General features: G+C 36.7%; 1 protein-coding gene across 1 annotated transcript in view; it reads right to left on the reverse strand.

Moving 5' to 3' along the window:
* Positions 1-15326, reverse strand: part of RIMS2 (regulating synaptic membrane exocytosis 2) — a 234954-nt gene that overhangs the window by 73021 nt on the left and 146607 nt on the right. The window contains exon 20 of the mRNA XM_023757794.1: positions 7595-7767. Within this exon, the coding sequence (XP_023613562.1) occupies positions 7595-7767 (173 nt within the window). The remainder of the gene's footprint in view (positions 1-7594; positions 7768-15326) is intronic.

The following is a 15326-nucleotide window of genomic DNA, read 5'->3' on the forward strand; positions in this document are numbered from 1 at the left end:
TCATAAAAAATTGTGAAGTCACATGCACAGTTTACCACACATAGAAGATAATATGATAAACAATATTTAATCCAATAATTTTCCTAAATTTTTACGAGAATAGCTTGCTTAATTATAAATTGAGAACAAACAATAGAGAATTCACAATTTAGGCCAACTATTATATTTATGTGCAAAGGATAAATTTTTGACTGTAAAAAAATCATTATGTTTTCATGAGAAAAAGGCATGTGTTTTATTCATCTTTAGCATCATGGTGATGTTAAAATGTATGCAAACATTTTTTAAAAAGAGAGATAAATAAATATTTTAGAAAAAGGTAGTTCCTAAGGAGTATTGGAATAGAAGAAAATATGCTTGACAAACTAAACCATAAACAAAGTATAATTTGCATTTTATAACACTATTCTCATATTTATTGGGGAAACAACACAGATTATAAGTCCCCCCCTTTTTTTACAGAGACTTTCTTTTGAGCAATCTAAAAGATATAATTCACATACCACAAAATTCACTCTTCAAATAATAAAATGGCAGTAAATACCTACCTATTAATAATCACTTTAAATGTAAATTGATTAAATTCTGCAATCAAAAAGTAGCTGAATGAATAAGAAAACAAGATACATATATTTACTGTCTTCAAAAGACCTACTTCAGCTCAAAGGACAAACACATCCTGAAATTAAGGGGATGAAAGAAGATATTTTATGCAAATGGAAATGAAAAAGAGCTGTGGTAGCAATACTGTAGCAGACAAAACAGACTTTAAAACAAAGGCTATAATAAGAGACAAAGAAGAACATTACATAATGATGAAGGGATCAATTCAAAAAGAGAATATAACCCTTGTAAACATTTATGCACCCAATATAGGAGCATCTAAATATATAAAGAAAATATTAATAAACATTAACGGAGAGATTGACAGTAATACAGTCATAATAGGAAACTTTAACACCCCATTGACATCAATGGATAGATCTTCTAGACAAAAAGCCAACAAGGAAACAGCAACCTTGAATGATACATTAAACCAGATGAATTTAATTGATATTTTCAGAGTTTCATCCCAAAGCAGCAGAATAAGCATATGGAACTTTTTCCAGGATAGAAAACAAATTAGGATACAAAATAAGTCTCAAAAAATTTAAGAAGACTAAAATCATATTAAGCATCTTCTCTAACCATAATGGTATTAAACTAGAAATCAATTACAAAAAAAAAAAAATGAAAAACACATGGAGGCTAAATAAAATGTTACTAAATAATGCGTGAGTTAACAATGAAATCAACAACAACAAAAACCACAAAAAATACCTTGAGACAAATAAAAATGAAAACAAAATTACCCCAAATATATGGGACACAGCAAATGCAGTCCTAAGAGGGAAATTCATAGCAATTCAGGCCTACCATAAAAAAAATCTCAAATAAGCCACCTAACCTTACACTTAAAGGAACTACAAAAAGGCTAATTCCAAAATGAGTGGAAGAAAGGAAATAATTAAGATCAAAGAGGAAAAAAAGACTAAAAGTACACAAAAGATCAATGAACCACGAGCTGGTTCTTTGAGAAAACATAAACAAGATTGATAAACCTTCAACCAGACTCATCAAGAAAAAGAGCAGAGCAGTGCTGATAACACCAGTCTCCCCAGGCAACTTCACCATCACTAGGTGACCTAAAGAATTAATTCAAAAAATGAAACAAAAAGCAGACATGACCTCACCAACACCAAAGAAACATCCAAGCAATAAAGTGGAAGACTAATAACCGAGATGTGGACATTGGAATGTTTACGATTATTCTTTATGAAACAAGTACAAAATGAGAATGTCAGCCAATATTTCCAGCAATTTTTCTCAAATGTCTGCACAGAAGACAGGAGAGCAACCTCCCCAGTTTTGGCAACCACTAGGTTTATATTTTTTTCCTGGCTTTTACTGTTTTGGTAATATGAATTGAAAGAAGATATTAATACCACAAGGGAAGAACCCCAACCAAAGAAATCTGAAATATACAGTAAATGCTTTTTTGTTCCCTTTTCTAGTTCATTTTGGATGCTGGTGCTAAACTTCCAAGTGTCGTGATTTAAAAAGAAATTTTATGCTCTTCTTATTTATTTCTAGATGAGGGGAGGATAACATTTTTGCTTTCTTATGCGACTCTCTGAAAATGTACAGCATTAAGTTCCTCAAAAATAAAATATTTACCTTTGGGTGGCGGGGGGTTGGGGGGGGGTGAGAGGGAAGATGGGGAGGACCCAAATAAATAAAATCAGAAATGAAAAAAGAATAAGTAACTACTGACACCACAGAAAATACTATACAAAACAATTATATGGCAACAAATTGGGCAATCTGAAAGAAATGGGTAACTTCCACGACTGAATCAAGAAGAAATAGAAAATCTGAACAGACCAATTACAATCAACGAAATTGAAGCAGAAATGCCTTAGAACTAAAAATTTATAGAGAACAAGTTTCTTACATTTTTTTCTTTTGTCTTATGTCTGGAAGAATGAATAAGAATCTAGTTTAATGACAAATCTGCCAACATTGTTGGTTTTGACAATGCTACACTTAGTATTTGGTTTTGTATCTTTCATTGAATATTTAAGATCTTTTGTCAAGTGTCCTTGTGAGTTTGCTTAGGTATCGTGATCCATTTTTTGGATATGGAGCTACCCTTACACAGCCACCTACCAAGGCTAAGAAACTGCTTCAGTCTCAGGCTTAAAAGTATGATGATATTTCATTTCCATTTCCAATTTTAAGTACTGTGCCTGAAGGAATTTTCTAAATAAACATTGGTTTAATGAATAATTGTTCCCTATGTCTTACCTTTTTTGTGGCCAGCTTTACCACATATATTTGGTATATAATCAGCAAATGTAAACAGATATAAAATTTAAAATACAGACGTACACGGAGAAAAATATTTTAAATGGCAAATGTAATTTCATATTTTCTAGAGTTCACCATATCATCATTAATGACTTAGAGGCATTTTACTAGACCTATTCAATTTATATGTGTATAAATTACAAATAGCTAAATATGAATATATTATTATCAACTTAGAAAAAATGTTATATTCAAGTATTTCATGAACTTTCCTGAATTTATTTTTTGCTATTCATTTTCTACGTGTACATTCAGATGACATATGTTAATTTAACTTATTGTAACACAAAAACATGTGTAGCATGCAATGAGACCTGCATACTGCAATGAAAACAGCAACTATAATCAATTTTGTTCACTGCAGTCACTATGTCAACTTTCAGTAGTAACAGAACTATAAATACTTTAACTCTAAAGTCAGAAAAAAAATTTTTGTTTATAAAAACATGGATTACAAGTAAAAGGCATAAAACATCAATGGTGTATTATAGGATACTAGAGGCCCAGTGCACAAAAATTTGTGCACTTGGGGGGGTCCCTCAGCCTGGCCTGTGCCCTCTTGCAGTCTGGGACCGCTCGGAGGATGTCCACCTGCTGGCTTAGGCCCACTCCCTGGGGGATCGGGCCCAAGCTGGCAGTCAGACATCCCTCTGGCAGCCCGGCAGCCCTCGGGGGATGTCCAGTTACCAGCAGGGAGCAGATCTAAGCTGCAGTCGGACATCCTTAGCGCTGCTGAGGGGGCAGGAGAGGCTCCCACCACCACCGCTATACTGGCAGCTGTCAGCCTGGCTTGTGGCTGAGCAGAGCTCCCCCTGTGGGAACGCACTGACCACCAGGGGAGAGCTCCTGCATTGAGCATCTGCCCCCTGGTGGTCAGTGTGTGTCATAGTGACCAGTCATTCCTAGTCATTCTGCTGTTAGGGTCAATTTGCATATTACCCTTTTATTATATGGGATAGAGGCCTGGTGCACGGGTGGAGGCCAGCTGGTTTGCCCTGAAGGGTGTCCCAGATCAGGGTGGGGGTCCTGCTGGGGTGCCTGGCCAGCCTGAGGGGCTGATGGCTGTTTGCAGCTGGTCACACCCCTTCAGGGTGGGGGTCCCCATGGAGGTGCCTGGCCAGCCTGAGTGAGGGGCTGATGGCTGTTTTCAGGCTGGCCACACCCCCTTTAGGGTGGGGGGTCCCCTCTGGGTGCCTGGCCAGTCTGGGTGAGGGGCTGAGGGCCGTTTTCAGGCTGGCCAACCCCCTCCAGCGACGGAAGCTCCCAGCCTCTCCTGTTTTTCTTTTTATTCTGGGATTTATTTACCTTCTATAATTGAAACTTTGTTGCTTTGAGTGGAGCACAGAGCCGGCCAGGGCGGGTGGGAGGGAAGCCTCCTGCTTGCTCCAGCTCCGTGGCCACAGCCAGCTGAAAGAAGGTATCTGGGGTTTATTTACCTTCTATAATTGAAACTTTGTTGCTTTGAGTGGAGCTCAGAGCCGCCGCGGCAGCTTGGCTTCCTCCATCATTGGGGCAAGCAAGCCTCCTGCACGCTCTAGCTCTGTGGCTGCCAGCCGCCATCTTGGTTGGATTAATTTGCATATAGTTGCTCTGATTGGCTGGTGGGCATGGCTTAAGGCATAGCGAAGGTATGGTCAATTTGCATGTTTATCTTTTATTAGTGTAGATGATTATATTCCAATAATGTATAAGCACATATGTTGTTGTCAGTGTTGAAACAATGTACGATTTTTTTATTAACTATTGAAACAAAATGACACTGGAAGCACTCAAACATATTCCCTCTCAGAATAAAGATCGTCAGTTTTATTCTAAGAAATGAAAGCAGATTCAAGATCCTATGTTGCAATCACTAGTTAGTGACACCACCATTTTCTTATAACAACTGTAGTTGGCATTCTGGGCACCTCATGGAATATGTGTTCCCTGGAGAGATAGCCTGGCCTTCTTCAGTCTCCAGAAACATCCTATAGTGACCGAAGCCAAATACCGTGCCTAATGACTCAAATCGCTAGGCATGTACCACCATCTTTCCCTTTTCCCTGCAAAATAATTTGCTCTCTTGCTGAAGAATATGATGAAGAAAATAATATTGAAAATGGGGAACTTAAGGTTACAATCTTCCCTAAACCTCTGTCCAAGCCAGGTATGCCCGAAGAGGCTTTTGGCTCTAGGCAAACACCCATGGACTCGTGCGTTTTCAGTTATACGGTATATACAAAAGAAAACACAGCAGAGACTCACATTCTGCTCTGCTTTTGGAAGAAAGAAAACTCTATCTGTTCCCAAGGAAAAATTGGAAAACTTTTCTCTGTGAATTCATGACAAAATGATCCTAGACAATGAATCAGAAAAATGGTCTTTACTTATAAACTAATGTAATTATCAAACGTTAGATAAAAAACAAAGACAAACTGAAATTAATAGTTTAGACTCAAATCACAAAAGTGCCTAATTAATATTCATTATCAGGTTAATGTCTGATATAAAGAAACTTTCATAGAGCAGGTATAGTTAAATATACCAAGCTGAGACAAAAAGTATCATAGACAAACCACTGAATTGTATACCCAAGGGGTAAGCATCTTTCTCATTAATTATAAGTAAACACAAACTGAGATTGGGTTTAGATATATTAATTGCAAAAACTGCCTTATAATAGGGTGTTCTTATCAAGCAGACTCTACAGAATCAAATTCTGGACTGAATACCAGAATCCCCAACTCCCCCAAAAGGTGCATGATTTGCGATCCTGTCTCAGATCAATGTACTTGGAGAAATCTCCTCCCCGGGCAGCAGGCTGACGTCTCTCTCGGACTTGTGCTGACCTCACTTCACTGTAAAGACAGCTTCATGCCGAGTGCCTTGTGTCATAAAAATGAAAGCACCGTTGCTTTACGCCTTGTTGCTTGTGTTTTTCCCCTGCCTTTGCCCCCTGTTCAAATTTCCTTCTCTGGTGGTGTCTCTCCCTGAATGAATTTTGAGAGGGGCCCAACCCAGGATGCCTTCTAATGATCCCTGGGGTGCCTACCCTTGCTTTTCAGCTGTTCTGCTTTGCAATCTTCCTCAGGACTCAAAGTTGATCCAGAACCCACCAGAAGACGAAGAGGCAAGAGAGCCAGAGACTGAACAAAGCTTACTCGTCGCTAGTTATTTTTCTACTCCTTTAAAAAATTCATTTCCAGTATGTAACATTTCTTATAAAGTAGGCTAAAATTTCTCAGCCCTTTCAGAACTTCTTTTCAAAGGTTTTGACTCCACAAATCAGGAAGATTACAGTAATTCAGGCTTAACCCCCGCCCTCCCCACCCCCCAAAAAACAACTAAAAGGAAATTTAAGTTTGATTCAGCTTGTCCTCAATAACTTGAAAACCAATGAACCAGACTCTCAGAACTAGTGGATACAAATTAAAGACTATTTAAGAAATCTATTTGATAATATTTTTACCAACATCTTAATTAGTTGTATTAGAATATAAATAGATAAAATGCAAGAAAATAAACCACACGTAAAGGGCAAAATAGTTTTCATAGGCAGAAAAAAGGACTACATTACTAATGGGAAATGTCTACAAAAATGAGTGTATTTTACCTGTCGTCATCTTGTGAGAATCGCCTCTGCAAATCCTCTTTATTCCACTGTTCTTTTTCTTTCCCTTGCTCATGTATATCTTGTGTTTTTTCCTTGTCTCCTGATTCTCTGGTTTTCTCATGATTAGACGTTTTTGTAATCTCGTTCCCTTTCACATGCTCATTAATTCTTTCTTCCTTTACCTCATGAACTATCTCTTCATGCTTATCCCCTTCTTTCCCTCCCTCTTCTACTCCCTTTGGCCTTTGAAAGCAACACAAATTGAAGGAAGGCATGCAAATAAACACAAAAAAGGAAAGAAAAAGTAAGAAAAAATGCATACAAAATTAAACAGAAAGGAAATGAACACTATGAAAACATAAATAACAATGACATCTTTTAAATGTTGAAACTTTTTTTTCCAGTATACCAGAGAAGCGCCTATGTAAGCACCACAATCATAATTGTTCTTTAAAATCCTATTTTCCTGCTACAGAGTTGTATGGAAAAAAGTTGTGGTCTCCTCATTATAGTTTTTTTTTTATATACATAGGAGTAAAAATAATTTAGCTCAGGTGCCCATAAACTCTATCGGTATGCATATACAAACATAAATATTGCATTTATAAATTTTGAGAGGCTGAAGACTTTTCCCATGCATTTATAAGTTTCAGGAGGATAAGGCGTATCCTACTAAAAAAGTAATATTTTTCTGAATCCCTGAAATATACTCATCTAGGGGAAAAAACCCTCCAAATACTATTTTTCACATTTCTTAGAACATTAAAATATTCAAATTTTCACAAAACCGTCACTTTAACCTCAATAAATGTGTAATAGAATTACTTTTTTAAAATAGAAAACATTAAAAAACAACTAAGGATATTATTTCAAGTAATCTAGTAAGAAAGGTGTTGTACGTTCTATGAACCTTGCCTGTGCAAGAAGTTTGAAAGGCAGAGAAAAATATAAAAAAATAATACGTACAGAAGTTCTTATTGCCAAATGGCACACATTAGCCTTTAGAACAGAGGATTTTACGTTTATCCAAAGAAACATAAAGACCTTGTCATACACATTGAGAAGCTTTCCTGCGAAAGTCCCTTTACTCACCTGATTTTCTTGCTTCCTCTGGGCCGTTCTGATTGGACGGACATGTAGCTTGTGCTGCTGAAACGAGAAGCACTACTAGTCCTGGAAACCGCAGATATATCACTTACATCACTGTCCGAAGATTTAGTGGAAATATTATCTGCCCCTCTATGAGGATCCCATCCTGATCGATACTGTTAACACAGATTGACAAATACGCAGAAGTTGTCAGTATTACCATACAGAGCAATTATTAGCTTCTCCTATTTCAGCACTTTATTGTCCACAGAGGATACTGCAAAACCCCCACTCAGTTGCATATAAAAACAAAAGTGAATGGCAATTATCCTAAAAGAAAAATTCAATTTGCGTGAAACCTTTGTTTTTCAGCACAGGCAATTAGAGCATTTTCACCACACCCCAATAAAGGCCGTTAAAATAGTTTCACCACAGCAATGGCCTCAGGGAAGGACATTTAGGTAAAATCTGGGAAATAAACATTTGGCTTCATATTAGAAAATAGAATATTTTTATTTCTGAATAAAATTTGAAAAAAAAGGTATAATAAAGTTGCCACTGTGACTTATTGAAACCCATTTTCTCTTTAATCCATTATGCTTCAGTGAAAACCTAGAGACAGTACAAAACCTAATGATTAAAACACTAACTTTTTCTAGAAAAGCCAAGAGAAAAGAGAAAGTTTAATGTTTGAAAGATTACTGGAATTTTGATGAATCCTAGAAATACTAGAAAAAAGTCATTATTATTTACAATAGTTCAAACTTCCTGGAATGAAATAATCAGTTATGTGGCACAGCCAGGGTGCAGGGTGTTCTGGGTGTTCAAACATTCTGGTAAATGAAAAGCCATCATAAATGCTTTATGTTAATGACATTGGGATATAAAAAAAATAGTAGATTCTGGAGTCTGGACAACCTGGAGTAAGGACAACCTCTTACTAACTGGGTAAAATTGAGCAAATACTTTAACCTTTAAAACTCTGTTTAAAGTAACTAGTTCCCTGGTGCAGATTCATGCACATTGAAAGGAAATTAATTAGAAGGTGGCCAGCGGAGCAGGACTGGGTGAGATGGGCTGGACACACTCTGGAGCCAACCTCCCGCGGTGCCTCCCCAGCCGGTCGCACCTGGGGCAGCGCTGCAGCTCAAAGGGTATCTGCGGAGTGAGCAGTTCTCTCCGACAGGTGGGGTCCCTCAGCCTGGCCTGCAGGGATTGGGCTGAAACTGGCTCTCTGACATCCCCTGAGGGGTCCCAGATTGCAAGAGGGTGGCACTCTGGAATCAGGCTCCCTCCTCTCTAGTTCTGGGGTGTGTCACCTGAGAACCGCAGCTGCCAAGTCACCGCAGCTCAGGGGCTCCTGCATTCAGCGTCTGAACCCTGGTGGTCAGTGCGTGTCATACCTACTGGCCGGTTGGCCGGTTGCTTAGCTTTTATATATATAGATAGGGATAATATATTTTTTTTCAGGGTTGTTTTGAAAATTAGAAATACAGTCTATCCTTGAACAACACGGAGGTTAGAAGAGTTGACTCCCAAGCAACTGAAAATCATCATATAACTTTGACTCCTTCAAAACTTAACTACTAATAGCCTACTGTTTACTGGAAGCCTTATTGATTACATAAACAGTCAATCAATACATATTTTGTATGTTAAATGTATTATATACTGTATTTTTACAATAAAGTAAGCTAGAGAAAATAGACTGTTATTAAGAAAGAAAGAAAAAATACATTTACTGTATTTGTTGAAAAAATCCACATATAAGTGGACCTGAACAGTTCGAATCATTGTTGTTCAGGGTCAAATGTAATACATGTCTGGTATCTGACATAATGTAAAAAAATTCAGCCAGTATTATTACTGTCCTGATGGCTATTACTGGGTTAAGAGCATATCTGCTAATAGATTTTTCTTTAATTATGTGTACTTCAAACATATACTGAAATATCTGTATCTGTCAATTTTGCAAAAGAGATTTTTCTAACCATAGAAAGTGTTCACAAAGCCTTAAAAAATTTAAATATTGAAAAATTTTACTTTAAATGAAAATGTCCTCAGCCATAGTAAGCCATTGCCTAGAATAGCATTTCAATGGGTAGGTCAACATTAACTATCTTAGCGCACACACTCACACACACACACAAACACACACAGACACTGTATGTATTTGTTTCATCAAATATATTAGCAGTAAATTTGATCTCAAGTTGAGACATAAATGGAAATACTTCATTTTATTTATATATTTTTGGATATTTCATTTATATGATAAATGAACGTTTTAAGAAAAATTTCAAAACTATTAAACTGTTCAATGGATACTGTTCTGTGTTTGGGGGGCTTTATTGTTCTTATTCTTGTTATTGATAACAAAAAGAGAAGCTGTCTGATATTAAAATAGCTTTTAAGATATTCTAGCATTGGCTAGATAAGCAGTTTTGGTATTACAATTTTTTCTTTGCAGTAGGTTTGGTATTATATTTTTTCTTTTTCTTTTGTTCATGGGATTATAATATCATCTAAGTTCAAATGAAAAATCCTAAAGTTTAACTGTAGGAGGTGGTAAGGGTAATATTATAATCACTATGAGCAATTGCTCTGGGATGAGACTGAATCAATGAATGGTCTGAATCCTGGCTACACAAATGATTAGGTATGTGATATTGGGATAATTATTTCCATGATTCCATTTTTCATCTGTTATAAAGTGAATAACAACCATACCCATCTCCTAGGCTTGCTGCAAGGATTAAATAAGATGATGTATGCAAAGCACTTAGAAAAATAGCTGACACACAACAAGTGCTTCACACATAACAAATGATGATGATAATGATGATGCTGATGATTAGATAGTAACTTGAACACTGGCTTAGTATCAATTCTAGGAATGTCTTTATCAAAGGAGATATTAGTTAGAAATACCCAACAATAAATATATTACTTTACGGCTGCTCTAAGCTACAATAAAAATACAACTATTTCTACATATATCCAATAGTTTTGTTTCAGAAAATATTTTTATAAGGCTCATTTTAATCATGAAACCAAACTTTCCCACTAATTCCTAGTATGTACTCAGGCTTCACCTTCCCCATCTGGCCAGGTTCATCCATATCCCACCACCTTATAGGGAATTACTCCATTCCCACCTGCACCATGAGGAGTTCTACCTCAGCAGGAAATATATGACGCTTCTTGGCTGACACAGCTGCTCGGTTTTTCATTTTTCTCTCTGCTGCTTTATCCTGAGATCCAAAACCGCCTGGAAACCTGTGCTCCCGTGTCTCCCAACTGGCACTTTTCTGATTTGTTCTACGTCCTAACTGCTTACTTGACTTCTGAAGTTCAGTCATTAGGATCTGACTATGCATACTTTAGCCTTAGTCTTTTTAGGCAGTCATGACTTTTGAACCTGCTGCTATGATCCATGGGTGCATACAGGCTGGCCTCAGAGGGAAGGTAGGGGAGGGTGGGGGAAGGGAGAGAGATCAACCAAAGGACTTGTAAGCATGCATATAAGCCTAACCAATGGACACAGACACCAGGGGAATGAGGGCATGAGTGTGTGGGGGTGGGGGTGGGGGGATAAGGACACACATGTAATACCTTAATTAATAAAGGAAAAAAAAAGAATTTGTGTGTTTTTTAAATACACATGGTGTACATTGCACATATCTCTGGCTAAGACCTCTCAGTTAATCTACTTTGCTGAGCTAAACTTTTGGATGTGCAAAATTTAAGGAAAGATATGATTCTATGTACTATAGTTTTATGCCTTTTATATAATTCGTCACACAATACCTCTTGTTATAGGTGGTGTGTGTGTATAGGTGTGTGTGTTCATGTATAATTTTCTAACTCTCTATTAGAATAAAGGTTCTTAAAGGTCAGGACAATATCTTCCTTATCTTTGTAGTTCTTTTAGCACCTGAATAAGAATCAGGTATTTAATTTAATTTAATTACCTGAATAATTTAAATACCTGAATAAGAATCAGGTATTTAATTTAATTTAAACTCATGTTTAGCTTTCGCACCAGTAAGATAAGAATAAATCCCATTTTAACGATTATTGTGAGGAGTAAGAGAAATAAGACTCAGCATACCCAACCGTGTGCTTAGCACATAGCAGTGCCTAAAATGTAGGTCATTAAATAAAAGACTGAGTGGAAAAATCCACATAAAGGAAAAACACAAACGAGGCAAAAATCTCTCGCGTGATGGTGACTCTGCTGTCTGCTCAAGGCCTGAGCCAAGTACCTCTCTCTGAGCGCTTCTAAGCAGCCAAGCATGCTTCCCTTTGGAGCACAGCTCAGGTTTCTGTTACAAATACACACATGAGCAACAGAATGAGAAATTTGGAAAGTAAGAAATGATAAGAAAAATATTTTTATAAATAAAACTTCAGAACTTATCTTAAATATGTTTAGAGTATAACATCTCCATATATACAATTCACAAAAAGCCCAGAACAAAGTAATGATGACCTAACACTGTTTACTTCTAAGATGGTTCATTTCTTTTGCTTTAACTAAATGTAGTTTTGCTTGTCTTACTGTATAATAAACAAAAGTTATATATTTTCATAGTGAGATAGAAGCAGCTAAATTATTATTATACCAAGGTAAAGAGTTATAAATGTGAATAAGTTCATTTATTTAGTTAGGAAAGAGTTGGTGTTGTCTGGCACTATAAACAATGAAGACTTAGCATGTATTAGTTTAGAGCTGACAGATGAACAATAAATGATATGTTCATCATTCTCCTTAAAGGAAAAAAACAAGTTTTTTTGCATAGGATTACACAATCCCAGCTGAAAACTGTGCTCTGACTGGAGATCATTAAGATCTTGTAAGAGAGTGAGGAAGCTCTTCCCGACAACATTTGATGCTTTGTCCATTACTATTAAGCAGATCATGAACTAGAAAATTTTACAGGAAATTATTATTGTTCAGGATGTTCCAGACGCTAAGGAGTTTCTAAGTGGCCGGGAAAAGTTAATGTTCTCCCTATTTACCTAAGATTAGTGAAAAGTAACAGCCTATCTGCAAAGCCCTTTTGAAAGAAAAGTTTGAATAAAATGTTGGAATAATATTCTGGAGAAAAAAAGTATATTCAAATTTCTAAAATAAAACTGTTACTTTCTCCAGTATACTCACTTGACATTTTTAATTAGGTAATTTCCCAGTGATTTCTCTACAGCATCTGAGGAACTCAGGTTGTTTGAGCTTTGTACATGAACTTCTCAAACAAAACATGTGGGCGGAATTATAAGAGCTCCCTTAAGCATTGCTAATCTTCAATTTAATAAATCTCACCAGAAAATGGCAATCTGTTGTCTAAAACTCTAGTCCAAGAATTGATGAGTTGCAAAATACTGGGCAATAAGAAAGCCCAAGTTTGAAGAAAAAAGTTTTATGTCATGGAGATGTCCTTGTAGGACTATTGATATATTCGGGGAGAAAACACGTTGAATAGATCAGAATATGAGGAAAATTAGAGCAAACACAATATTTGGGAGAGAAAGGAGAGGCTGAAGTTGTGGGCAGACCTTTGATATCAGTGTGGGGGAGTGGGGGGGATATAGAGGAGATAAGAACAGAGTAGATGGAGTCTTGGCACTGTAGCCAATGAAAGACTCATGTGAGCAAGAAAATGTTCTCTTTCTTGATATCCTATTTTTATTTCATATCATAATTCAAAGAGCGTAGCTGTTGTCTTTTGATAATACCACCACTGTAGATACTCTCTCTGAGGAGTTACTTCCAGGTGATTTTTTCTCTGTCCTAGCCAAGTCTCTTATCAGTGCCTTATCAGTAAATGCTGCACTGAGCAAAACCTGTTTGTCAGAGATAATTTTGTTTAGATAGGACTCCTAAAGAGGGCACTGTGTGATAAAGAGGGTGAAGACAGGAAAGGCACAGTAAAATGAGGGTTAACTTAAGGTGTAGCCTTATAAATAATTTTCTTCAAGTGAAATCCCAGCTAGAAAAGTCTTAATTCCTTCAAAGAGAATTACTGCCTTGAGTGTTCCTAAACTACTTTAGTCATACCTTTCTGATAGTTCTATCATATATCTGTCTTTGTCTCTCATCTATCTATCTATCTATCTATCTATCTATCTATCTATCTATCTATACCTATTTATTTATCTATATATCTATATCTACCTACCTATCTATTCATCCACCTACCTATCTTCTATCCACCTATCCTGCTAGATTATAAGCTCCCTAGTATTCCCATTGTCTAGATCAGTGCCTGGCACTTAGTAGGAACTCAATGAACACTGTATGAATAAAAATGAATGGAATGCTTGTTTTATCTGGGAGATATAATCTCCAGTATAAAGTATCTTATCAGAGTATATAATACTGTGATCATAACTGAATAGTTTAGTCACCTAATTCTTTCATTCTCCATGGGGAGTATAGGCAGGGGTATACTAGTATATGTTTAACAACCATCTATCCAAGGGGGAAAAGTTCTGATTGTTGATTTCTGAGGAATAAATACTCCCATCACAGCTGATTTCAAGTTACATGTGGTCACTATACACAGAGTTGGTGCACACCACGAGATGTGGGGCTTAGGAATACACACACATTGTTTGTAGGACTCAGACTCCTGAGAACACAATGAGTAAAGACAACAACATATCAGAACTGTAAATTCGTCCTCAGTAAATCTTGTGAAAGATGGAACAGCAGGAACAGTGTAAGGTAACAAACCCGCAATTGTAGAAAGGGTAGCCATTAGCCTAGAGGCCGATACTTTTGTCTCTTGGTCTGAAGGAAAGTTATAAGGTTAGTTACTTTTCCTGAAGAATGTGTAGAGAAAGAATTCTTGGTAGTAGTCAATTATGACTTTCCCAAAGGTTAGCACAATGGGAACTCTATGCCTGTTATTAATAAGTTGCTCCTTGAGAAATGGCATCCTTTATTTCCCTTGATTTCTCATGATTTTCAGAGATGGGAATGCCAGTTTTGCAACGAAATCCCAGGCTCAAGATCTCAGGAAGATGCAGAGCTCACACTTTTGCCTTTAACAAGTGCATTTGCCACTTTCCTCCTCAGAATCCATAACTTCTCACCCACTCATTTCTACCATTTACTGCAACTGTTCTCAAAAACAAACAAAAACCACCAATAATATCCTAATTTACCAGCCAGTCATGTCTTTTCAGTTTTCTTCTTTCCTGATTTTGCTATTACATCTAATGTTGTTGAAGTCCTCTCTCTTCCTGAAACTTCTTCATAATGCCTTCTCAGATAATGTCATTCATAGCTCCTCCTGTCTCCCCACCTATCCTTTTTAAATCTCCATTGCTGTCTTTGCTTTCTCTAACTTGATTTTAAATTATATTTTCCAATAATTTCAATCGTTAGCCCTCTTTTCTTTTCACTATACATATTCCCCACGGGTGATCTAATCCATTATCTATCCATTTTAACTACCATATAAGGACTATTAAATCCTTATCTTTGGCCCTCACCTCTCTCCTAAGCTTCAGACCTGTACTTCCAGATTCTAACAGCACATCTCTCATATGTTATTTTGCAGGTACATCAAATTCAATGTGGCCAAAACCCAATTGATTCTCTTTCACCCAAAGCTAGCTGTTTTTGTATTGCCTATATTTCCTGCATTATTTAACAGGTTCAACATCCAACTAAAACCTGGAAAATTTGTAAGTTATCTTTGACATCCCCTCGAAAAATATCCAT

The sequence above is a fragment of the Myotis lucifugus genome, unplaced genomic scaffold (genome assembly GCF_000147115.1).
Source record: "Myotis lucifugus unplaced genomic scaffold, Myoluc2.0 scaffold_114, whole genome shotgun sequence".
Classification (NCBI taxonomy): domain Eukaryota; kingdom Metazoa; phylum Chordata; class Mammalia; order Chiroptera; family Vespertilionidae; genus Myotis; species Myotis lucifugus.